The sequence below is a fragment of the Caretta caretta genome, chromosome 8, assembly GCF_965140235.1.
Source record: "Caretta caretta isolate rCarCar2 chromosome 8, rCarCar1.hap1, whole genome shotgun sequence".
Classification (NCBI taxonomy): Eukaryota; Metazoa; Chordata; order Testudines; family Cheloniidae; genus Caretta; species Caretta caretta.
Window position 1 is genome coordinate 42,298,128 of NC_134213.1, and position 26,088 is coordinate 42,324,215.

Sequence of the window (26,088 nt, forward strand, 5' to 3'; positions counted from 1 at the left end):
ACAGACACTCAGTGCAGGCTTATCTGCTGGCTGGGCACATCCAGACAAGAGAAGCACAGCAGCAGAGCCTTTGGGGCACGTAGGTTCCAGGGCAGACAGTGACACAACCCCTCATTGGTCTAGCTCAGCAGTTTGCAGCCCAATTAGCACACAGCTGCAGCCCAGCTCAGCTGTGTGCTAAAGGGCGGCCTGCAGGCCAGGGATTGCAGCAGCCACATGGTGAGGGTCTGTGGCAGCCGTGTAGTGGGAGTCTGGGGCTGCCAACCAGCCACGTAGGGTTTGGGGCAGCTGCGTGGTGAGGGTCGGGTGGGCAGCTGGCCGGCCTTGTGGAGCGGGGGTCCAGTGTCAGGGTCCGGGCTGCCCGTTGCCCTGCCACCCGGCCCCTGCAGCCCAGGTAACACACTGTGGGCTGCAAATGTGGCTCACAATGTGTAATAAGTTGAGAACCACTGGCCTAGCTTGCACTCCAGAATATAACAGCCAACTGGCATTTGCTTAAACATGTAATTCAGAGGATATTTTGGCTTCTGAGAGCTTAGCAGCCTCCTTGTCAACAGTTAGACAATGCCACATAATGTAAACTCACCCTTATCAATGCACATCTGCACTTTAACTGCCTTTTCAATTCCACCCATGTCATTTACCCAGGTCTTTTACACTTTCAATCGCTCCCAGCTTTTTATATTTTCAAACTCTGTTTTTATTTCCTCCATTAAGATCAATGGAATTTCTCTCATTGAATGCATCACTGTAGTTGTTTTGTGATTTGCAGTCTCCTTCCAGATATGACAGCCCTTGGGAGACAGATGGAATTCTATGTACTGTCTGTTGCCTCTGGTTCATAGTGAGCCATTTTCAGTAAATGTGTGTTTACCTAATTTCCTGGCTAGGCTGGTTTTCTGTCCTAACACAGGTGATGAATTTGCATTTATTGTATTGAGTTTTAAAGAAAACGATGAGCTTCAGAGTAGCAGCCGTGTTAGTCTGTAGTCGCAAAAAGAAAAGGAGTACTTGTGGCACCTTGGAGACTAACTAATTTATTTGAGCATAAGCTTACGCTCAAATAAATTAGTCTCTAAGGTGCCACAAGTACTCCTTTTCTTTTTGGTAAGAGTTCCATATCCCCTTAGCTACTGCACAGTAACACTGTATTACTCTCCAGTGTGACAGTTTAAAGAGTGCAATTCTGACAATACTGTTTAGTCACATTTGTGCAACTGTCATTGTGCCCACCAAATAATCTAGGTTATTGCTTTGCTGTTCTCCCAGTGAACAGACGCTCTGGGCTCTAACTCTGTGACACACTGTAGCAAAATGTTTTTTTCTGTTCCATGTTCTCAGCCACATCTAGTGCAGATGCGTCTTTGCCTGTCAGAAACACTTCTATTTCCATGTTGTTTTGGTTTCCTTCATTTCTAGCTCTCCCTTTTAGAGAAGGGCATGTGCTATAGACCACTGGATCAAAAGGATGAGGTAGATGAGGCTTTCTTCAGACAACTAACTGAAGTTTCCAGATCACAGGCCCTGGTTCTCATGGGGGACTTTAATCACCTTGACATCTCCTGGGAGAGGAATATAGCAATGCACAGACAATCCTGGAAGTTTTTGGAGAGTGTTGGGGATAACTTCCTGGTACAAGTGCTGGAGGAATCAAGTAGGGGCCATGCTCATCTTGACCTGCTACTTACAAACAGGGAAGAATTGGTAGGGGAAGTAGAAGTGGGTGGCAACCTAGGCAGCAGTGACCATGAGATGGTTGAGATCAGGATCCTGACAAAAGGAAGAAAGGAGAGTAGCAAAATATGGACCCTGGACTTCAGAAAAGCAGACTTTGACTCCCTCAGGGAACTGATGGGCAGGATCCCCTGGGAGGCTAATATGAGGGGCAAAGGAGGCCAGGAGAGCTGGCTATATTTTAAAGAAGCCTTATTGAGGACACAGGAACAGACCATCCTGAGGTGCAGAAAGAATAGCAAATATGGCAGGCGACCAGTTTGCCTTAACAGTGAAATCTTTGAGTTTAAACTCAAAAAGGAAGCTTACAAGAAGTAGAAATTGGGACAAATGACTAGGGAGGAGTATAAAAATATTGCTAGAGCATGCAGGGGTGTAATCAGGAAGGCCAAGGCTCGATTGGAGTTGCAGCTAGTAAGGGTTGTGAAGGGTAACAAGAAGGGTTTCTACAGGTATGTTAGCAACAAGAAGGTGGTCAGGGAAAGTGTGGGACCCTTACTGAAGGGGGGAGGCAACATAGTGAGAGATGATGTGGAAAAAGCTGAAGTATTCAATGCTTTTTTTTTTTTTTTTTGCCTCGGTCTTCACAGACAAGGTCAGCTCCCAGACTGCTGCACTGGGCAACACCGTATGGGGAGGAGGTGAGCAGCCCTCAGTGGTGAAAGAACAGGTTAAGGACTATTTAGAAAAGCTGGAGATGCACAAGTCCATAGGTCCAGATCTAATGCATCCGAGGGTGCTGAGGGAGTTGGCTGATGTGATTGCAGAGCCATTGGCCATTATCTTTGAAAATTCGTGGTGATGGGGGGAGGTCCTGGACAATTGGAAAAAGGCAAATATAGTGCCCATATTTAAAAAAAAGAAGAAAGAGAATCCGGGGAACTACAGACCGGTCAGCATCACTTCAGGCCCCGGCAAAATCCAAGTCCTCAAGAAATCCATTTTGAAGCACTTAGAGGAGAGGAAAGTGATCAGGAACAGTCAACATGGATTCACCAAGGGCAAGTCATGCCTGACCAAACTGATTGCCTTCTATGATGAGATAACTGGCTCTGTGGATATGGGGAAAGCAGTGGATGTGATCTATCTTGACTTTAGTAAAGCTTTTGATAGGGTCTCCCGCAGTATTCTTGCCAGCAAGTTAAAGTAGTATGGATTGTATGAATCCATCCATCCAATAAGGTGGATAGAAAGCTATCCAGATTGTCGGGCTCAACAGGTAGTGATGACACTAAGCAAGTTCACAGATGACACTAAACTGAGGGGAGAGGTAGATATGCTGGAGGGTAGGGATAGGGTCCAAGGTCTAGACAAACTGGAGGATTGGAATAAAAGAAATCTGATGAGGTTCAACAAGGACAAGTGCAGAGTCCTACACTTAGGAAGGAAGACTCCCATACACCACTACAGGCTGGGGACCGACTGGCTAAGCAGCAGTTCTGCAGAAAAGGACCTGGGGATTACAGTGGATGAGAAGCTGGATATGCATCAGCAGTGTGCCCTTGTTGTCAAGAAGGCCAACGGCATATTGAACTGTATTAGGAAAATTGCCAGCGGATCAAGGGAAGCGATTATTCCCCTCTGTTTGGCACTGGTGAGGCCAGACCTGGAGTATTGTGTTCAGTTTTGGTCCCCCTACCTCCCCCCCGCCACTACAGAAGGGATGTGGACAAATTGGAGAGAGTCCAGCAGAGGGCAATAAAAATGATTAGGGGGCTAGGGCACATGACTTACTAGGAGAGGCTGAGGGAACTGGGGTTATTTAGTCTGCAGAAGAGAAGAGTGGGGGGGGGGATTTGATAGCAGCCTTCAACTACCTGAAGGGAGTGCTCTAAATACGATGGAGCTTGACTGTTCTCAGTGGCGGCAGATGACAGAACAAGAAGCAATGGTCTCAAGTTGCAGTGGGGGAGGTCTAGGTTGGATATTAGGAAACACTTTCACTAGGAGGGTGATGAAGCACTGGAATGGGTTACCTAGGGAGGTGACGGAATCTCCATCCTTTGAGGTTTTTAAGTCCTGGCTGGGATGATTTAGTTGGTGTTGGCCCTGCTTTGAGCAGGGGATTGGACTAGATAACCTCCTGAGGTCTCTTCCAACGTTAATATTCTATGATTCTAAGGTGGCACATGGACTAGCTGCTTCCTCTGTCCCAGGTCACTTAGAGTACATCTAAGCAGCCCACAGTAGCAAGTCTCGCAGCCTGGATCAATAGACTGGGGCTTGCAGGGCTCATGCTAGTGCTCTAACAATAGCTATGTAGACTATGCTAAGATTATCTCTGCAGCCCATCACTTTGAGCACCTCATCCATCCTTTTCAATCCCTTCCCTGCTCCTTTCAGTGTCTTGTACTCACTCATCTTCACACATCTGCTCCTCCACACTTCTCTCTTGTTTTTCATTGTCCCTGCCTCCTCTGCTTTGCCAGTGATGCCAGCCCTAAATGCCCATTTGGCTGCTTCTCCCACAAATGTGTGGTGCTTTCTTCCACACTGCTCCATATACATGGAACCAAACCGCGTGCTCCTTCAAATCCCTCCTCACACTTTCTGCAGAGGTGCCCGTAAGATGTCAGAGAGCCAGTGGTGGGGGTAGGCTGAATGGCTTGCAGGGAATGCAGATATCATTAGAATGAAAGGCCTGGCGATGCAGAACCTAACTGGTCCATGGAACCCAGGACCCTAGCTTCTCCATCACACATTCACTTATGACTATTCTCTCACAGGGTCACATTTTGAAAAGGTACAATCTTGTATGCAGCTTGGACAGCCAGGCTGCTGAGTGAGGAAGAGGCTGATTGGCTACAGACTTTACCCACCCCATTGCTAAAAGGCCCAGATGTCCAATTCCATGAAGCCAGCCATGGCTGCAAACACAACTCACGTTCCTCTAGATCATTTTCTGACTCCGTGAACTTGGCCTTGTAATAGGTGATGCCTCGAATGATGGTGGGCTTGGAAGGAAGCTGGCTCCGCACATGCATCTTCCTCTGCAAGGGCTGTTTTGGTTTCATTGCCTCTGGAGCGGGAAGCAGCTGCTGCAGGGACTCGACAGAGTTGATTTGCTGAGAAACCATCTCATCTTGCAGGAATCTCTCTTCGTATTTTTCCTTTATGAGATAAAAGGAGATGTTACATGATGGCCAAAATACACAGCCGCATTGCTGAGTGTGTTTAGCTGGGAAATGGAAGAGTGGATCTATACCATAGTTGGTCTGACTTGTTGCCCTTTAAGCAGCACACCTTGTCCTTGTTTAATTTGTCAAGGTCATCAGTACTTCATTTTTTGCTAGCGGAAAGACTGTTGTGAATAGTAGGGATAAGCAGTGCTATGGGCTTATGTTGCGTATGAGGTACAGTATGGGATGGGAACATACAGTTCCTATGATCTTTTCTAAATTAGATGTTGCACATACCAGGATGTTGATAGTGTATGTTGTTAGGGTGTTTGCAGGGGCTGGTGCTTAGTGTTAGTGTAATACATGGACTTAGTATTTGTGATCGTGTCTCCATCTAATGGCTCATACCACCTCACAGCTAAAGGAAACCACCTTTTAGCTCAAGAGGCAGTGCCTGTGTTCCAGGTGCTGAGAAGCTAGGGTTCGATCCCCCAAGATGGCTGTAACATCTGTATGCGTATGAGGCTATGGTTGGTTACGCTGGTATGTGCCTGTGGTGGGAGGAGTGGAGGGACAGGCATGCTAGGTGGCTTAGCTCTTTATTGCCTTTTGTGGGCTTCTGTCAGGCACATTGTGTGCATTACACCCTGCACTGCTTGACAGCCATTTCTGTGTATTAAATTCCTTGGCATTTGCAATGCTTAGCGAAGGTGGGGCTGGTGAGGAGAGTGAGGGATGGACCTCGTGGGGGTAGAAGTGCTACTGCTGATGAAAAATATTTTATACATCAGCAGGTGTGCTTGAACCCTTCTCTGCTGTATGGTAAAATTGGAAAGAGAAGGTTTTATGTACATCCAGCCCCATCAGTCAGCCTCGTACGTGCCTGGTCCCGATCAACCAGTTACACTTGTGTGCACCAATATGAACCCTGACCCATAGGGCACCTGCTCCTAAGCCCACTGAGTGCACCACTCATGATGGAGTCACTGCCGGCCCCGCCCCAATGCTCAGGGACAGCTTCCCTGCTTCACCTCTAAATCTACCTCCCCAGATCACAAAGTGCACAGCAGAGTCTGCAGCTGAGCACCAAGCTGGGCATCACCAAAACACTCAGAGCAAAATCATCCACCTCTGGAGGCCATGATTGTGGGGCCCATGATCCTGGGGCCGAGGCTGCCTTAGTCACGGACTACAGCCTGAGCACACTACGTGGTGTGAACATCACACACAAGTGCTACAGCGCTTTGCCATGCTGGGCCTTCCTCAGCAGGGAGACATGGCTGCTCATTGGTGAAGTCCCCCAGCAATTCAGCCTCCTCGAGCAGCTCAGTTTGGTCCATTCCTTGGAGCTAGAACTCAGAGCCTCTACTAGGCCTTGTGGGGCTGCTCCCTGCCCCCTTGTCCCACGAGACCCCTCCCCCCACTCTGCCAGCAGCACCGTTACAGAAAGGGGGAGATTCAGAGCCACACTGTTGGTTCTGGGACAGTGCACAGCATGGATCAGGCTGCGAATGCTAAATCAGGCTGGTTCCCTGCAGCCTGAGTTAGAACAGCATGAGGCTGCTCTAAATTACACCACCTGCCAATAGCCCAAAGGGGCCATGACAGCAACTAGAAATTGCACTGGGAAGCCCCAGTCATGCCCCTTTCTTCCCATGCCCCCTATGACTACTACTGAGAGGGATGGGGTAGGAACTGCTGTACCAATTCTGCACTGCCCCCTATGCTGAGCAGACCACACCAGCTTTGGGCGTGGCACCTGCCAGACAGGGGGAACTTGGTGCCCCCATCTGTTCCCTTTGAAATGAGTAAAATCAAACTGCAGTTTTTCTTAGAAACCCTAACAGCTGAAGCTGTGCTCTGTGCCCACTCGGCTGGGCAGCAGGGCTGTACACAGAACAGGAGATGGCAGTAGAGCCTGGTAGTAGCTGGCAGGGGAGGATCGTTTCTCTGGATTGCACAGTGGCACGCTGTCCACACACTGCGCCCCCACGCCCAGTAATCATTGGCTCTACCTCACTGCAGCACAGACATTCCCAAAGAATTCCACCCACCTCAAATTGCTGCTCCATGCTGCAAAGTGACATCATGATTTCCAGACACCAACCCTCCCATCCATCTCTGACCTCAAACCAGCACCCCTTGGGAGGGGCACAGAACAGGCTGGTCCTGCTCCAGCCTACGCTCTGGGTTTGCTGGATTGTGCTGACTTCAGCAGGATGGAGTCTGAGGAGCGGAAATCAGGTTTGCTAAGCAAGGAGAAAAAGCATTTTGAACTAGTTTGTCTCATTGGGGTGGCTACTTGCCCAAGGGAAATGCCCTCATGAAGCCACTACAGGTCCACTGACCCCCACCCTGCTGATGTCTGAACCCCCACAGACCCAGACTCCACTCTTAGTGGAAACGGGATGGAGCAGAAATTCTCTGACAAAGGTCAAACCCTGGAAAGGACTGCTCTCTGGAATGTCAGCAGCCACACCAGGACAGGCTGGAGGGCCCGTGGGAAACACGGAGTGGGGCAGGTAAGCAGGTGCCGGAGGGGTTATGTACGGAGCACTAAAGGGGCAGGAGGCAGGTGCTAGAAGAGTTGTATGGGGAGCTGGAAGGGGCAGGAGGCAGGCGCTGGAGGGCCTCTGTGCAAAGCAGTGAGGGGGCAGGAGGCAGGTGCTGGAGCGATTGTGCAGGCAGCGAGGAGGGGGCAGGAAGCAGGTGCTGGAGGGGTTATGCTGGGAGGAGAGACCAGGTCAGAAGCAGGCACTGGAGGGTTTGTGTGTGGAGGGGGCAGGAAAGAGGCGCTGCAGGGTTTGTGTGGGGAGCATGGAGGGACAGGAAGGAGACGTTGGAGGAGTTCTGAGGGGAACAGGGAGGGGCAGCAAGCATGAGCTGGAGAAGTTTTGTGGGGAGCAGGGAGGGGGTGGGGAGCAGGCGCTGGAGAGGTTCTGTGGCGAGCAGGGACGGGATGGGAAGCCCACACTGGAGGGGCTGTGTGGGGAGCAGGGAGGGGGTGGGAAGCAGGTGCTGGAGGGGTTGTGTGGGGAGCAGAGAGGGGCAGGAAGGAGGTGCTGGAGGGGTTTTGTGGGGAGCAGGGAGGGACAGGAAGCAGGGGCTTGAAGGGTTGTGTGGGGAACAGAGAGGGGCAGGAATCAGGTGCTGGAGGGGTTCTGTGGGGAGGGACAGGAAGCAGGCGCTGGAGGGGTTGTGTGGTGAGCAGAGAGGGGCAGGAAGGAGGTGCTGGAGGGGTTGTGTTGTGAGGGGAGAAGGGGTCAGAAGCAGGCACTGGAGAGGTTCTGTGGGGAGGGGGTAGGAAAGAGGCGCTGGATTGGTTGTGTGGGGAGCAGGGAGGGTCAGGGAGCAGGGGCTGGAGGGGTTGTGTGGGGAGCAGGGACGGCGTGGGAAGCAGGCACTGGATTGGTTGTGTGGGGAGCAGGGAGGGTCAGGGAGCAGGGGCTGGAGTGGTTGTGTGGGGAGCAGGGAGGGTCAGGGAGCAGGGGCTGGAGGGGTTTTGTGGGGAGCAGGGAGGGTCAGGGAGCAGGGGCTGGAGGGGTTTTGTGGGGAGCAGGGACGGCGTGGGAAGCAGGCACTGGATTGGTTGTGTGGGGAGCAGGGAGGGTCAGGGAGCAGGGGCTGGAGGGGTTGTGTGGGGAGCAGGGAGGGTCAGGGAGCAGGGGCTGGAGGGGTTTTGTGGGGAGCAGGGAGGGTCAGGGAGCAGGGGCTGGAGGGGTTTTGTGGGGAGCAGGGAGGGTCAGGGAGCAGGGGCTGGAGGGGTTTTGTGGGGAGCAGGGACGGCGTGGGAAGCAGGCACTGGATTGGTTGTGTGGGGAGCAGGGAGGGTCAGGGAGCAGGGGCTGGAGGGGTTGTGTGGGGAGCAGGGAGGGTCAGGGAGCAGGGGCTGGAGGGGTTTTGTGGGGAGCAGGGAGGGTCAGGGAGCAGGGGCTGGAGGGGTTTTGTGGGGAGCAGGGAGGGTCAGGGAGCAGGGGCTGGAGGGGTTTTGTGGGGAGCAGGGACGGCGTGGGAAGCAGGCACTGGATTGGTTGTGTGGGGAGCAGGGAGGGTCAGGGAGCAGGGGCTGGAGGGGTTGTGTGGGGAGCAGGGAGGGTCAGGGAGCAGGGGCTGGAGGGGTTTTGTGGGGAGCAGGGAGGGTCAGGGAGCAGGGGCTGGAGTGTTTGTGTGGGAACAGGTATTGGGCAGCATAGTGGGAGTAAGGCTGCATCCTGCCCACCCTCACTCCGCAAAACTCCCGGAAGCAGCCGGCACATCCTTGCAACCCCAGAGGGGGTGTGTCTCCGCACGCTACCCCCGCCCCGAGTGCCGACTCCGTAGCTCCCATTGGCCAGGAACTGTGGCCAATGGCAGCTGTGGGGGCAGTGCCTGTGGGCAGCAATGAGCGGAGACCCCCACGCCTCCCACCTAAGGGCAGCTGCCAGAGTGGTGTGCAGGTTGCTTTCAAGAGCCACCCAAGATAAGCGCCACACCCTGCACCCTCTCCCGCACCCCAACCCCCTGTCCCAGCCCAGATCCCGCACCCAGTACCCAAGCGCCCTCCAGAGTCTTAGGCAGCTGTGGGGGATGGGAGCGGGACTTGGACCCGTTCTGAGCACCACCAGAAATTATACAGAACAGGGCTGGGGCAGGAATCAGGTGCTGGAGGGGGTTTTGTTGAGAGGAGTAAGGGGCAGGAAGCAGGTGCTGGAAGGGTTGTGTGGGGAGGGCACAGGAAGGAGGCGCTGGAGGGGCTGTGTGGGGAGGGGGAAGGAATCAGGCACTGGAGGGGTCATGTGGGGAGCAGGGAGGGACAGGAAGCTGGTGCTGGAGGGCTTGTGTGGGGAGCAGGGAGGGGCAGGAATTAGGCACTCGAGGGGTTGTGTGGGGAGCTGCGAGGGGCAGGAAGCAGGCGCTGGAGGGGTTATGTGGGGAGCTGGGAGGGGGCAGGAATCAGACACTGGACAGCTTGGGTGGGGAGCAGGGAGGGGCAGGAAGCAGGCACTGGAGGGTTTGTGTTGGGACCCGGGAGGGAACAAGAAGCAGGCGCTGGAAAGGTTGGGATGGGAGCAGAGAGGGTCAGGAAGCCGGCACTGCAGGGGTTGTGTGGGGAGCTGGGTGGGGGTGGGAAACAGGTGCTGGAGTGGTTGTATGGGGAGCTGGGTGGGGGTGGGAAGCCGACACTGGAGATTTTCTGTGGGGCTGCAGGCTGAGCTGGGAGCAAGGCAGGGATGGGAGCAGCTGCGGGCAGAGCAGGCTGTAAGCAGCAGCCCTTCAGCAGGACGCTGCTGCTTGCAGAGCTGAGACAGAGTCGAGAGGGCCTGCAGCCAGAGAGCTGAGCAAGAGGGGCCTGCAGGGGATTATCCCCAACACAGAGCCAGCAGCTGGCTCAGGCTCTTGGACCCCCAGGATCCAGAAGAAAGCTAAAGCACTGGGGGTCAGCCTGGCAAGGGGGCAGTCTCCTTTGCCTGCGGCTGAACCAATGGTATGTAGCCAGGGACGACTGCGGGCCTTTTGGGACAATTAGTCTATAACTTTTGCCTGCTTAGGAATTTACCATGGAAAGTAGGTCAAGTTATTTTCAATAAAGAATGTTCTAAACTGGTGCAAGAGAACTAGACAGAGACACTACATTAGTCTGATGCAAAAGGCCGTGTTGATATAAGCCAAGGACAGAAGAAGTTATGCTTGTTAAAAACATCAAAATTGGTATGTCTGATATTAGGACTCAGTGGTGGACAAAATAATGAGGCTGTTCCACCCGCCACCCCCTTTGGGGTTCCTTACAGAAAGAGGGGCAAAAACCAGAGAGACGCTACTGGAGCAAGCTTCACCGTCATGGCTGCCACCCCCACCATCTCCTGGGCCCAGACCTGGTTTAACACTGGAGAGGGATTGGCGTGCAGTAACACCTTTGGCCCATATATTCCATCTCAATTATACACCAAGCCGAGTAGTCTAATGGTTGCTGTGGCTGGAGCAGCCACTAGCAGCAACTGTGCAGGAAGTGCTGTTGTAACTAGAGGGGCCCCGATGAGAAATGCCATGGGCCGATCCTGGGCGAGGTATCTGCAAGTTCCCTGATTGCCTGTCCTAAAGGACGAGATTGGAGCAGGCACCCCAGGCACAAGAGAGCCTGAACCCTCGGCTGGGTGCCCCCAGGGCCAAGCCGCGAATGCTACTGTTTTACCTTGAATTGTAACAGCTGAAGCCATGGTGTTTTCAACCCTTCCCTTTCCTGCCAGCCCTAGTAAAATACCACTCCCCTCAGCCATGGCTCTGGGTGTTTATGTGACCTAGCAGCTGAAGCACCTTCAGTGCGTGCCTCCAAGTCATGGTGCCCGTGGCACTTCCAAGTGCCTTACGGGTCTGATCCCACAGCTCTGAGCAGCTGCACCAGTTACAGTCATGATGAGGGTGAGTGGGAGAACAGCTTTGCAGGGAAGAGAAGGGAGGGATGGAGCCAGCCCTGCCAGCCAGCCTGTCCGTGCTAACCCACCATAGACCAGCAGGGACCAGCTGGAGGCTGTTTGGTGCCCATGTTAAAATCAGACATTTTTTGCCAATGAGGCCCCATCAGCTGCTCTCAGTGGAGCCTGTCTAAGCAGTCTGAGCAGAGGTCGAGCACGCAATGAGTCATGGAGGTGGAACCCCACTGTCCTCAGGTCAGAGCTCAGGTTCACATGCAGGGGAAGCCTGCAGTGCTGCCTGGCTTGCTCTATGACAGTAAGTCTCCAGAGCCACCAAGCCTGCTCCTCTCCCCAGGGCCTAAAGCCACAAGAACAAGTCTGGCTGCAACAGGGACAATTTCAGTGCAGGGTGTAGCTGCTGGTGACTCCCTCACTGCCTGTAAGGGACACACTGCATGGCAGAGTGGGGGCCGACCACCCGGAGAGACCTGAGCGTGAGACGCAAAGGTCGAGGAACCCGAGCCTGGACAACAAGATGTGCCCAATCCAAAGCCATGCCTGGCGTGTGGTGGCAAAGGAGGAGGTCTCAGTGGGAAAGCAGCTGTTCTGTCCTGCCACCTACAGGCATCAGGATAACAAGGGGATGCAACTCCCATCACATATTGCCATGTGAGGATGCCTAAGTCCACCAACTTCCAACCCTGATGTTCAGATTTCAGAGTAACAGCTGTGTTAGTGTGTATTCGCAAAAAGAAAAGGAGTACTTGTTGCACCTTAGAGACTAACCAATTTGTTTGAGCATAAGCTTTCGTGAGCTACAGCTCACTTCATCGGATGCATACTGTGGAAAGTACAGAAGATCTTTTTATACACACAAACCATGAAAAAATGGGTGTTTACCACTACAAAAGGTTTTCTCTCCCCCCACCCCACTCTCCTGCTGGTAATAGCTTATCTAAAGTGATCACTCTCCTTACAATGTGTATGATAATCAAGTTGGGCCATTTCCAGCACAAATCCAGGTTTTCTCCTGTAATATAAAGTTGTGATATTACAACAGAAAAACTTCAAAACCAGACTCCAGCGAGAGACTGTTGAATTGGAATTCATTTGCAAATTGGATACAATTAACTTAGGCTTGAATAGAGACTGGGAGTGGCTAAGTCATTATGCAAGGTAACCTATTTCCCCTTGTTTTTTCCTACCCCCCCCCCAAGACGTTCTTGTTAAACCCTGGATTTGTGCTGGAAATGGCCCACCTTGATTATCATACACATTGTAAGGAGAGTGATCACTTTAGATAAGCTATTACCAACAGGAGAGTGGGGTGGGGGGACAGAAAACCTTTTGTAGTGGTAAACACCCATTTTTTCATGGCTTGTGTGTATAAAAAGATCTTCTGTACTTTCCACAGTATGCATCCGATGAGGTGAACTGTAGCTCATGAAAGCTTATGTTCAAATAAATTGGTTAGTCTCTAAGGTGCCACAAGTACTCCTTTTCTTTTTGCTGATGTTCAGAGTTAGCCCTACAGCTCCAGTACATTTCTCCCTCAACACCTTTCACCAGTCCTACTGCTGAGCATTGCCTGCACCAGCGGCACTGAGTGCTCTTGGACTGGAACGGGGTTCCTGGGACTTGGCTGCACAAGAGCTCCACGGGCAGCCAGGAGAAGGCAGCTTGCCATACCTCAGTGTGGGTGTACGCAGCTGCAGCATCCCTCTGCAGGGAGCTCTGGATGTCAGGGAGGCTGTTAGAGATACTGCTGGAACAGTTTTCCTTGTCCCTTGTGTTTGGCTCACTCCAAATTGCATCCATGTTCCCTGTGAATGGCTTGTTCTCTCTGGTGAGGTTTCTGGACACTTCCTAGGAAATTGAGAGAGAAAGAGAGAGCTGTGATTTTACTGCCACTGGCATTTTCCAAATTCAGGCCCTTGGTCACAACGTGCTTAGAGCTTGCATTATTGCTAGCCTGAATGGCACGCCTTGACAGTTAGAAATGCCTTCACTAGACAGAGATCTGCTGCCTAACTATTCTTCAGGACCCCTTTCTGGGGTGAGACAAGGGGGCTTCCTAATGTTGTTCTTAACTAGCTGCCACATAGAGAGAACAAGAAGCCACAGAGAAAACAAGCCACTTTCATCTCAAGTCTCTCCAGGAGACTACTCCCTTGGGTGGCAGGTACCATAGGCTGCGGGAGGCTATGCCTCCCCAAACAGCCAGGCATGGTCCCACCCATGCTCCGCCCCCAGGCCTCCTGCTTCCACTCTGCTGCCTGGCTCCAGGGGCTGGTAGGGCCATGCCGCCTGCCTTCTCTCCCGACGCTCCAGGGCTGGGGGTGCTAGCCTGAGGCAGGGTCCAGTGGCCACGGGGGAGGGAGGGTGGAAGGGGCAGGGCTGGGGGGCTAGCTTCCCCCAGCCAGCGGTTCATGAGCCATCTATGACCACTCCCCTTTCTGGAACTTTTAATACAGCACAGAGACATCTAGTGCTAGAGCATATCATTATAGGCAGGCCTCTGACCCATCCTGCAGCACCACCGGGCCGGGTGATGTTCCACAGAGTGGACATGGAGAGAGCCTGAGACTTGCCCTCAAAGTGCCCTTTGACTTAGAGCAGTAGTTTTCAACCTTTTTTCATTTGCGGACCCCTAAGAAATTTTGAATGGAGGTGCTTTGGAAATCTTAGACATAGTCTGTGGTCCTGCAGGGGTCCATGGAACTCAGGTGGAAAACCACTGTCTTAGGGGAAAGGGCCCTGGGCTGGGAACCAGGAGGCCATAAGTTCTAAACTCTGTTCTTCCAGTGTCCACATTGCTACCCACTTCAAGCCCTTACTACCAAATATGGCCATAGACTCTAGATCACTGGCAAGTATCATTTCCCCTATTGTACAAATGAGTTGACTGAGCAGTTGCACAAGGTCGCTGCAGGGAGAAGAATCCCATTCTCTAATATGGCAGGCCAAGTCTCATCCGCTTAGGTACAATGTCTTCCAGAACGAACATGCAGGATCTAAGATGGCTATCCTGACTGTAACCACAGCTCTAACCATTGGACACCACTCCCCTCCCCAAGCCAGAATACAACCCAGAACTCCTGATCTCTAACGTCCCACTGCTATCTAGCAGACAGCTGTGTCACGAATGTGTCACGTCCCCTGCTAGTGGCTGGGCCACACACAGGATAACACTCACTCCTTTGGCTCAAGTGGCACAGGTTTGTGTTGAGGAGCTGAAGGTCCCTGGCCTGAGCCCTGTTGCTGACGCATTGGGGGGTGGGGTGGGGGGTCCCTGTGGTTACATGTGATAGAATTTCTGGTTTCCAGGATTTATACTGCCACTTTCATCTCACTGCATTGTACAGTCTATGGGTAAAATCCTGCATTCATAAGTCCCTACTCAGGCAAAATGCTCATTGAAATCAATGGAGGTTTTGCCCTGTAAACCCAGCCTGGCCTTTTATCCTGTGCACACTGACAACGGTGGCTCCCTGCTGGCACTTTGCACACATTGATGTGCATGTGTACAACCAATGTTTCCTTAGGTTGTTAACTTTGGAGTCTGACACAGCACTGCCTCTGATGTCAGGTGCAAGGCACGCATGGAGCTCCCAGCTCTGACGATGCTGGATACACAGCAGACTACACTGCTCTGAAGCCCTTTTTGAGTACTGTGTGAGTTCCTTAAAATTGCCAAGTGTGTTGACTAGAACTCCAAGATTGTACTAGATTGCCTTAATGCTATGACTGTCATGCACCAGCTCTGCCGCTTCCATGCCTCTGTCACCATATATGCTCCCATGCTCAGAAGTACCCTGCTTGGGGCATAGATCCTGCCACAGAACTGAGCTGCTTCATTATCTAATTACATTTTCTCAGCTATGAAACTGGCAGAAAACAGGACACATCATCCTCCACTGCCCCGAGCACAGATTGGTAGATCTTGGGCCATAGTTCCTCTATTACTTTACAAGAGTTGGCGCTGTTCATTGATATTAATGGCAGAAGGGTTTATAATGACCACCCAGTCTGACCTCCCACTGTGACGAAGTGGGAATTTTCTGTAATTTGTTTAATGAATGATGTGTATGGTGTGATCTACTTGATACGCACGTGCGACTTGACTAGGGATTGCTAGTAGGTGCAAAAGGGTTAAATGCTCCCTGGGCAGAGCAGGAGACATCAGGTGTGCATGTCTTAGATCTGTCAGGGATGGTATAAATGGATCAACAAAGGTTTGGCTGAGACAGACCAAAATCAATGGAGCAGCCAAAAAGACAATGGGAGCCCAAAGACTGTGCAACTGACCCCTACCATAGGAAACTGGCAGGAGAATCATGTGAACATTAGCAGGAGCATTGCCAGCAGATTGAGGGAAGTGATTATTCCCCTCTATTCGTTACTGGTGAGGCCGCATCTGGAGTATTGCGTCCAGTTTTGGGGCCCTCACTACAGAAAGGATGTTGACAAAGTGGAGGGCAATGAAAATTATCAGGGGGTTGGGGCACATGACTTACGAGGAGAGGCTGAGGGAACTGGGCTTGTTTAGTCTGCAGAAGAGAAGAGTGAGGGGGGATTTGATAGCAGCCTTCAACTACCTGAAGAGGGGTTCCAAAGAGGATGGAGCTCGGCTGTTCCGAGTGGTGGCAGATGACAGAACAAGGAGTAATGGTCTCAAGTTGTGGTGAGGGCGATCTAGGTTGGATATTAGGAAACACTATTTCACTAGGAGGATGGTGAAGCACTGGAATGGCTTACCTAGGGAGGTGGTGGAAACCTCCATTCTTAGAGGTTTTTAAGGCCGGGCTTGACAAAGCCCTGGCTGGGATGATTTAGCTGGAGTTGGTCTTGCTTTGAGCAGGGGGTTGGACTAGATGGCCTCCTGAAGTCTCTTCCAAACCTAATCTTCTATGATTCTATGAACTCAGCATGAGTCTGCAGGAGGATGAGACTGGACCAAAAGGTGTCAGGTACACTGGCTTTTGGAGAGAATCAACAGCTCTCACTTGGGTCTGACAAAGAAACAGACAGAGAGGGACAGATATGGATTCCACAGCAGCCTGGCTGGCTGGAGCGCTAGCTTGAGCGGGATGGACTGTGTCTTAATGGTTGGTTTCAGAGTAACAGCCGTGTTAGTCTGTATTCGCAAAAAGAAAAGGAGTACTTGTGGCACCTTAGAGACTAACCAATTTATTTGAGCATAAGCTTTCGTGAGCTACAGCTCACTTCATTGGATGCATACTGTGGAAAGTTTAGAAGATCTTATTATATACACACAAAGCATGAAAAAATACCTCCTCCCACTCCACTCTCCTGCTGGTAATAGCTTATCTAAAGTGATCACTCTCCTTACAATGTGTATGATAATCAAGGTGGGCCATTTCCAGCACAAATCCAGGGTTTAACAAGAACGTCGGGGGTAGGAAAAAACAAGGGGAAATAGGCTACCTTGCATAATGACTAAGCCACTCCCAGTCTCTATTCAAGCCTAAGTTAATTGTATCCAATTTGCAAATGAATTCCAATTCAGCAGTTTCTTGCTGGAGTCTGGATTTGAAGTTTTTTTGTTGTAAAATAGCAACTTTCATGTCTGTAATCGCGTGACCAGAGAGATTGAAGTGTTCTCCAACTGGTTTATGAATGTTATAATTCTTGACATCTGATTTGTGTCCATTTACTCTTTTACATAGAGACTGTCCAGTTTGACCAATGTACATGGCAGAGGGGCATTGCTGGCACATGACGGCATATATCACATTGGTGGATGTGCAGGTGAACGAGCCTCTGACAGTGTGGCTGATGTTATTAGGCCCTGTGATGGTGTCCCCTGAATAGATATGTGGGCACAGTTGGCAACGGGCTTTGTTGCAAGGATAGGTTCCTGGGTTAGTGGTTCTGTTGTGTGGTATGTGGTTGCTGGTGAGTATTTGCTTCAGGTTGGGGGGCTGTCTGTAGGCAAGGACTGGCCTGTCTCCCAAGATTTGTGAGAGTGTTGGGTCATCCTTCAAGATAGGTTGTAGATCCTTAATAATGCATTGGAGGGGTTTTAGTTGGGGGCTGAAGGTGACGGCTAGTGGCGTTCTGTTATTTTCTTTGTTAGGCCTGTCCTGTAGTAGGTGACTTCTGGGAACTCTTCTGGCTCTATCAATCTATTTCTTCACTTCTGCAGGTGGGTACTGTAGTTGTAAGAATGCTTGATAGAGATCTTGTAGGTGTCTGTCTCTGTTTGAGGGGTTGGAGCAAATGCGGTTGTATCGCAGAGCTTGGCTGTAGACGATGGATCGTGTGGTGTGGTCAGGGTGAAAGCTGGAGGCATGTAGGTAGGAATAGTGGTCAGTAGGTTTCTGGTATAGGGTGGTATTTATGTGATCATCGTTTATTAGCACTGTAGTGTCCAGGAAGTGGATCTCTTGTGTGGACTGGACCAGGCTGAGGTTGATGGTGGGATGGAAATTGTTGAAATCATGGTGGAATTCCTCAAGGGCTTCTTTTCCATGGGTCCAGATGATGAACATGTCATCAATATAGCGCAAGTAGAGTAGGGGCGTTAGGGGATGAGAGCTGAGGAAGCGTTGTTCTAAATCAGCCATAAAAATGTTGGCATACTGTGGGGCCATGCGCGTACCCAGAGCAGTGCCACGGATCTGAAGGTATACATTGTCCCCAAATGTAAAATAGTTATGGGTAAGGACAAAGTCACAAAGTTCAGCCACCAGGTTAGCCGTGACATTATCGGGGATAGTATTCTTGACGGCTTGTAGTCCATCTTTGTGTGGAATGTTGGTGTAGAGGGCTTCTACATCCATAGTGGCCAGGATGGTGTTATCAGGAAGATCACCGATGGATTGTAGTTTCCTCAGGAAGTCAGTGGTGTCTCAAAGGTAGCTGGGAGTGCTGGTAGCGTAGGGCCTGAGGAGGGAGTCTACATAGCCAGACAATCCTGCTGTCAGGGTGCCAATGCCTGAGATGACGGGGCGCCCAGGATTTCCAGGTTTGTGGATCTTGGGTAGTAGATAGAATATCCCAGGTCGGGGTTCCAGGGGTGTGTCTGTGCGGATTTGATCTTGTGCTTTTTCAGGGAGTTTCTTGAGCAAATGCTGTAGTTTCTTTTGGTAACTCTCAGTGGGATCAGAGGGTAATGGCTTGTAGAAAGTGGTGTTGGAGAGCTGCCGAGCAGCCTCTTGTTCATATTCCGACCTATTCATGATGACAACAGCACCTCCTTTGTCAGCCTTTTTGATTATGATGTCAGAGTTGTTTCTGAGGTTGTGGATGGCATTGTGTTCCGCACGGCTGAGGTTATGGGGCAAGTGATGCTGCTTTTCCACAATTTCAGCCCGTGCACGTCGGTGGAAGCACTCTGAATTGGAATTCATTTGCAAATTGGATACAATTAACTTAGGCTTGAATAGAGACTGGGAGTGGCTTAGTCATTATGCAAGGTAGCCTATTTCCCCTTGTTTTTTCCTACCCCCCCCCCCCCCCGCCCAAGACGTTCTTGTTAAACCCTGGATTTGTGCTGGAAATGGCCCACCTTGATTATCATACACAATGTAAGGAGAGCGGTCACTTTGGATAAGCTATTACCAGCAGGAGAGTGAGTTTGTGGGGGGGGGGGGGGGGGGGAGGAGAAAACCTGGATTTGTGTTGGAAATGGCCCACCTTGATTATCATACACATTGTAAGGAGAGTGGTCACTTTAGATAAGGTATTACCAGCAGGAGAGTGAGTTTGGTGGGGGGTGGGGGGTGAGTTGAGAAAACCTAGATTTGTGCTGGAAATGGCCCAACTTGATTATCATACACATTGTAAGGAGAGTGGTCACTTTAGATAAGCTATTGCCAGCAGGAGAGTGGGGTGGGAGGAGGTATTTTTTCATGCTTTGTGTGTATATAATAAGATCTTCTAAACTTTCCACAGTATGCATCCGATGAAGTGAGCTGTAGATCACGAAAGCTTATGCTCAAATAAATTGGTTAGTCTCTAAGGTGCCACAAGTACTCCTTTTCTTTTTGTCTTAATGGTTGTCTCTCTCTGCTAACACGAGGACTTTCTGAGGTTATATCTAGTTGACTAAGAAAAACGACTCTGTGTTTGAAAAGGCTTCCGAGTGTCACTGCAAATACTTGCTGAGATGCATGGGTCCCTGAACAGTCTACACATCTCTGACCAGGAGTTTAGCTCAGTGGGACTCGCTGGGCAGCACTCCCAGTGTGAAATGAGTGCTTGAGCCTAGAGGCTCAGTCCTGCCGTGGTTGAGGCTGTGTGTAAGGAAGAGTTGGGCCCCTTGTGGGGGGGTCTGGTACACTGAAGGGGTTCCTCCAGGGACTGTTAAGGTGGGGCATAGCACAGATCCTGTGGATCCATGACACTCATACATAACCCATGCCAGAGTATCTCATCCAATGATTCCTGCACCGAGCCCAAAAGCTAGTGATTAAACTAGTCTGGGTCAGAGTTGTAGAAAGAGCCATCCAAACTTGATTTAAATCATCATCAAGTGATGGACAAGCCCCCGATTTGTAATCTGTTCCCATGGTTAATTATCCTCACTGTTCAAAATTTACACCTTATTTCCTTTTTGAAATTGGCTGGCTTCAGTGTCCAGCCACTGAAATTTATTATGCCTTTGGCTGCTAGATTAAAAAGCCTTCCGGTATTTCCTCTGTGTGTTGGTACTTACAGATCATAAGCAAGTCACCTCTTGACCTTCTCTTTGTTACTTCTTTAGTAAGAGCTCCTCACAGCAGGACTGCAAGGCAGGTTCCAATCCTGGATTCATTTTTGGAGCCCTTCTCTGAACGTCTTTCAATTTTTCAAAATCCTTTTTGAAGTGTGGACCCCAGAAATGGACACAGGATCCAGAAATGGTCTCACACCTCCACATTTATTTAATGTAATCTTCCTGCTCTTACTGGCTAGCTGTTTGCTTATATGTCTAAGTACCGTGTTAGTGTTTCTTGCTGCAGCATCACCCTGGGAGTCTGCATTCAGTTGGTTATTTAATTATTAGATTTATCAAAATGCTGAAGGGACCCTATCCATGCTACATCCTAGCTGTCAAATCCCACTCCCCACTGCCATTTCTCACCCTTGCAATACCCCCTCCTCGTAAATTTTCAAATTCCTGGGATAGACAGTGGGCCTTGCAAAGCATCTTGTAGATCCAAACTGTGGCTACTTCAGATCAGGGAGGGGCTAAATTCCTGAGTTGCGGCTTTCCCAGAGAACACACTGCCAGCATCCCACTCGTCTCTACCAACGGGACTCCAGCTCAAGCACTTCTGCTGGTCCCAGCTGTGGCCATACGGTTCAGAGAGTGAGGCGGCTCTCAGCTAGGCATCCTTTTTAGGCACTATGAGTTTATGTTCAGCTGATTTCCATCATGCCCCCTATGTCCTTCCCAGGACACAGTCCCCCGTTTCGTAGGAATGGCCTGCATTCTTTGTCTCTTGATGTATGTATGTATGACCTTGCATTTGGCTGTATTAAAACACATGTGGCAGAATAGGCTTTGTTTGACTGCACACACATAGCAAAGCAATCCAGCTCACTGTGTATCTGTGACTTGGACTCATCATTATTCACTGACTCCAGCAAGCTTTCTGTCAGCTGCAAATCTTACAAGCAGCAATTTTATGCTTTCTTGTTTATATAGTGAGTTTTTCATCAGAATGTTGTGTGGTACTAAATCAAACTCCCGACAGAAGCCAAACTATATTATGTCAGCAGATTTTCCATTTTTAAACAAGACCTGTGATCTTGTCAAAGCATGATATTATGTTTATTTGACAAGCCCCATTTGATTGGTATTAATGGTAAAGAGGTAAAAGGTGGAAATGTAAAGACCTGTATCAGCTGTTCCATCATTTTACCCAGGATCGATGTCATGCTGGTTGGTATGAGTAGCATTAACAGACTGGTGTGTGCGTGCCTTTGGAGAAGGAATTCAGCTGGGAAGTACTGCAATGACAGGGATGCATGGTGGATGGGCAGCTGGCTTGTGGCATGTGCACAGTGGTATCATGCAGCTGGTATGTGCTGTTGGGGGGACCTGGAGGGGGCAAGGGATGTACATTGGCATGGAGGGGCAGTGTACAGCAGGGGATCAGCAGCACAGTAAGCAGACTTGGTAACAATTACAGAGGCAACTCTCTACAGGACCAGCCTTTGGTCAGTGACATACAGCAGGTACCAAGGTGTACCTGACTTTCAGTACATGGAACAGTGAAAACTATAAATACTTTGCAAATTGCTATATAAATGCTAACACTGCAGTGGCTTCTAGGGCTTCTGGGGCAGGAAGATCATCAGATGCTTCGTCAAAACTTATGAGCAAAGCTCTCAGTTCCTGATCTGGGGTTTTCCTTTAAAAGGATATTCCCCTCTGCAAGCACAGCTGTTCGAGGTCTTTTGTCTGAAATCCATCATATGACATCTAAACTCTCAATGGCAAGTTTAAACTTTTAACAGCATTGGGTTATGATTGATCAATCCAGTTGACCCGTGGCATGTAAATCCTGCCATGACTACTCCAGTATCAGGCTGTCTGCAGTGGCTCATGAACATGGGTGCCAACCTCAGGGCAGACCTTCACAAACCAGGGCACAAACCCCAAAGTGGTTGTGTGTTCTATACTTAGATTTCATCCACCGAGTATCAAGTGTGAATTCCTCCAGCACTATAACAGCCTTAACATGGAGTCACAGACAGGACCCTCTTCTTTGTTACTTGTCTGTCCAAAATGAAGCCCTCATCCTCGACTGGAGATCCCAACTGCTATCTAAATACAAAAAACCCAGATAATACCTTGCTTTTCTACAGTGCTTTTCATCTAGAAGGTTCCTACAGCATTTTACAACCTATGGACTCAATTTTGCCACCTTTGTTCACCTTGGGTACAACCTTATTATACACACAGGCCCAGTTAAAGCAATGGGAAAGCCAGTAGAGTAAGGCATTATTCAGGATGGGTAAGAGTGGCAGAATAGGCTTAGTGCCTTTCCCTTGCATGCCTACTGCAGAAGTAGACAGAATGTGAGCCTAACTACACACACATACACACACACGCCCAGAATGAAGATTGCTAGTGTGCATTTTCTATTATCAACGTAATCATAAAACTCCAGGAACTTGCCAAGGAATTTCAAGACTGGATACTCTTGAAAGGGACCTCGGGTCACATGTCCTCCACTGAAACTTAACACCCACAGACTCTTCACCGCCAAAACAAATTTCCTTCCCCTTCCCACGTACAGCCATCAACAATGAACATATCTAACTCCCCTAATATCACACACAACTGCACAGGACTAACTCTGACTTCATGGAAGTGAGACATTTTGCAGTCAGACACACTCTTACTGTTGCAACCTAAAGAGTCAACCATTGCTGAGTCAATGACGCCATAACTGAGTGGGCTGGATCAGGAAGTTCAGGTTCTGTGTGTGTAGGTTCTGCAAAGATTTTTCTGGAGTTCCTCCCTCCAGAGAAGATCATCCCGTAAACTACCAACCAGGGTAAGCAATGTTCAAGTTAAGTCCAAAGCAGACTGTAAAGAGCTACAAAGGGATCTCACCAAACTGAGTGACTGGGCAACAAAATGGCACAAGAAATTCAGTGTTGCTAAACACAAAGTAACGCACACTAGAAAACATAATCCCAACTATATATACAAAATGATGGGGTGTAAATTAGCTGTTACTACTCAAGAAAGAGATCTTGGAGTCATTGTGGATACTTCTCTGAAAACATCCACTCAATGTGCAGTGGCAGTCAAAAAAGCTAACAGAATATTGGGAATCATTAAGAAAGAGATAAATAATAAGACAGAAAATATCATATTGCCTCAATATAAATTCATGCTATGCCCACCTCTTGAATACTGCATGCAGATGTGGTCATCCCATCCCAAAAAAGATATATTGGAATTCGAAAAGATACAGAAAAGCGCAACAAAAATGATTAGAGGCATGCAATGGCTGCCGTACGGGGAGAGATTAATAAAATGGGGACTTTTCAGCTGGGAAAAGAGATGACTAAGGGGGGATATGATGGAGGTCTATAAAATCATGACTGCTATGGAGAAAGTAAATAAGGAAGTGTTATTTACTCCTTCTCATAACACAAGAACTAGGGGTCACCAAATGAAATTAATAGGCAGCTGATTTAAAGCAAACAAAAGGAAGTATTTCTTCACACAACGCACAAGTCAATCTGTGGAACTCTTTGCCAGGGATGTTGTGAAGGCCAGGACAATAACAGAGTTCAAAAAAGAACTAGATAAATTCATGGAGGATAGGTTCACCAATGGCTATTAGCCAGGATGGGCAGGGATGGTGTCCTTAGCTTCTGTTTGCCAGAAGCTGGGAATGGGTAACAGGGGATTGATCACTTGATGATTACTATTCTGTTCATTCACTCTGGAGTACCTGGTATAGGGCCCCTGTCAGAAGACAGGATACTGGGCTAGATGGACCTTTGGTCTGACCCAGTATGGCTGTTCTTATGTTCTTAAGCCGCCAGACTCTGTGAACTACAGCCTCTTACGGGGGGCTGAGGTACCCACGAAGTAGTGTAGACAAGACCTAATACTATTGTGAATTTCCAGTTAGAAACATCACCATTGCCAGGATAACAGGAATCTGGGCAGCTTTTGACAAGGCTACCCTAGGATTTAGAAGCCTCACTGCATCCTCTAGCCTGCCGGGAGTGCTTTTCCTTGGTTGGGTAGCTATTTCAACATATAGTGATCAATGGCTCCATGTCTAGATGGCAGCCGGTATCAAGCGGAGTGCCCCAAAGTTTGGTCCTGGGTCCGGTTTTGTTCAATATCTTCATTAATGATCTGGAGGATGGTGTGGACTGCACCCTCAGCAAGTTTGCAGATGACACTGAACGGGGGAAGTGGTAGATATGCTGGAGGGTAGGGATAGGATACAGAGGGACCTAGACAAATTAGAGGATTGGGCCAAAAGAAATCTGATGAGGTTCAACAAGGACAAGTGCAGAGTCCTGCACTTAGGACGGAAGAATCCCATGCACTGCTACAGACTAGGGACTGAATGGCTATGTAGCAGTTCTGCAGAAAAGGACCTAGGTGTTACAGTGGATGACAAGCTGGATATGAGTCTACAGTGTGCCCTTGTTTCCAAGAAGGCTAACAGCATTTTGGGCTGTATAAGTAGGGGCACTGCCAGCAGATCGAAGGACGTGATCATTCCCCTCTATTCGACATTGGAGAGATCTCACCTGGAGTACTGTGTCCAGTTTTGGGCCCCACACTACAAGGAGGATGTGGAAAAAATGGAAAGAGTCCAGCGGAGGGCAACGAAAATGATTAGGGGGCTAGAGCACATGACTTATGAGGAGAAGCTGAGGGAATTGGGATTGTTTAGTCTGCAGAAGAGAAGAATGAGGGGAGATTTGATAACTGCTTTTAACTACCTGAAAGGGGGTTCCAAAGAGGATGGATCGAAACTGTTCTCAGTGGTAGCAGATGACAGAACGAGGAGTAATGGTCTCAAGTTGCAGTGAGGGAGGTTTAGGTTGGATGTTAGGAAAAACTTTTTCACGAGGAGGGTGGTGAAGCACTGGAATGGGTTACCTACGGAGGTGCTAGAATCTCCTTCCTTAGATGTTTTTAAGGTCAGGCTTGATAAAGCCCTGGCTGGGATGATTTAGTTGGTGTTGGTCCTGCTATGAGCAGGGGGTTGGACCACATGACCTCCTGAGGTCCCTTCCAACCCTGATATTCTATGATTCAATGCCCAATATCACCTGCAAATGACGCTTGGTCTGTGACCCACTCAGGAAAAATTCATCTCCCTCCTGACTAATAGGTCTCCAGCAAAGAGCTTGCACATAATCATTTTTCCATCAGTTAGCTACTTCAGTGTGTTGCTACAGCTGGCTCAGTGCATGCCTGTGAGGCTTTAAATTAAAGGCTTACATTTTTATGCAACACCAGTCTCTGGTTCATGTTCTTAGGCTTTCAGAAAATCAGACCTAGTGGCTTATCCAGTGTGGAATCTGCCTTCCTTCACCAGTAATTCACCCGTTAAGCCACTTAGAAACTGGCTTTTCACACAGGGTCCCTTCATTGATTCTGGGCATAGACACCTGTCTGTATCACTGCTTCAAGATTCAGTGCAGCAAGTTCTGTTTTCATCCAGTCCCTTAAGTGGACTTGGAAAAGCTCTGTCTAAAGCACACACCTCCAATTCTGCCATTCCTTCCAATCTCCTAATGGCACATACAATTTTAGCTGACTATGGCATGAGCATGCAGTAACACTTTCAGGTATTGTTAATAGACAGCAGGTGTAAAACAAACAAAAGGAAGTATTTCTTCACACAACACACAGTCAACCTGTGGAATCCTTTGCCAGAGGATGTTGTGAAGGCCAACACTATAATGGGGTTCAGAAAAGAACTAGATAAGTTCCTGGAGGATAGGTCCATCAATGGCTATTAGCAAGGATGGGCAGGGATGGTGTCCCTAGCCTCCGACTGCCAGAAGCTGGGAATGGGCGACAGGGGATGGATCACTCTATGGTTACCTGTTCTGTTCATTCCCTCTGGGACACCTGGCATTGGCCACTGTCAGAAGACAGGATACTGGGCTAGATGGACCATTGGTCTGACCCAGTATGGCTGTTCTTATGTTCTTCTAAGAGACTCAAGATTCAAATTCTGTTAAATCCTTCTGAAATCCACAGTTAGTGACATGGCCAGTATAATTTCTTCTCCTACAAAAGAACAGCCTGAAACCACTGCCTGAAATCACTTCCACCACTTGCTTATTTTGGGAAATTGTGTTAAATGATATACCACATGTCACTGCAA

General features: G+C 49.4%; 2 protein-coding genes across 5 annotated transcripts in view; one reads left to right on the forward strand and one right to left on the reverse strand.

The window, feature by feature from the left end:
* ATF6 (activating transcription factor 6) overlaps positions 1–26,088 on the forward strand; it is a 440,808-nt gene that overhangs the window by 371,793 nt on the left and 42,927 nt on the right. The window lies entirely within an intron of this gene.
* OLFML2B (olfactomedin like 2B) overlaps positions 1–26,088 on the reverse strand; it is a 96,808-nt gene that overhangs the window by 33,397 nt on the left and 37,323 nt on the right. For all 3 annotated transcript variants that reach the window (XM_075131425.1, XM_075131424.1, XM_048859667.2), the window contains 2 exons: positions 12,932–13,108; positions 4,619–4,844 (listed from right to left, as the gene is read on the reverse strand). In XM_075131425.1, the coding sequence (XP_074987526.1) occupies positions 4,619–4,844; positions 12,932–13,108 (403 nt within the window). The remainder of the gene's footprint in view (positions 1–4,618; positions 4,845–12,931; positions 13,109–26,088) is intronic.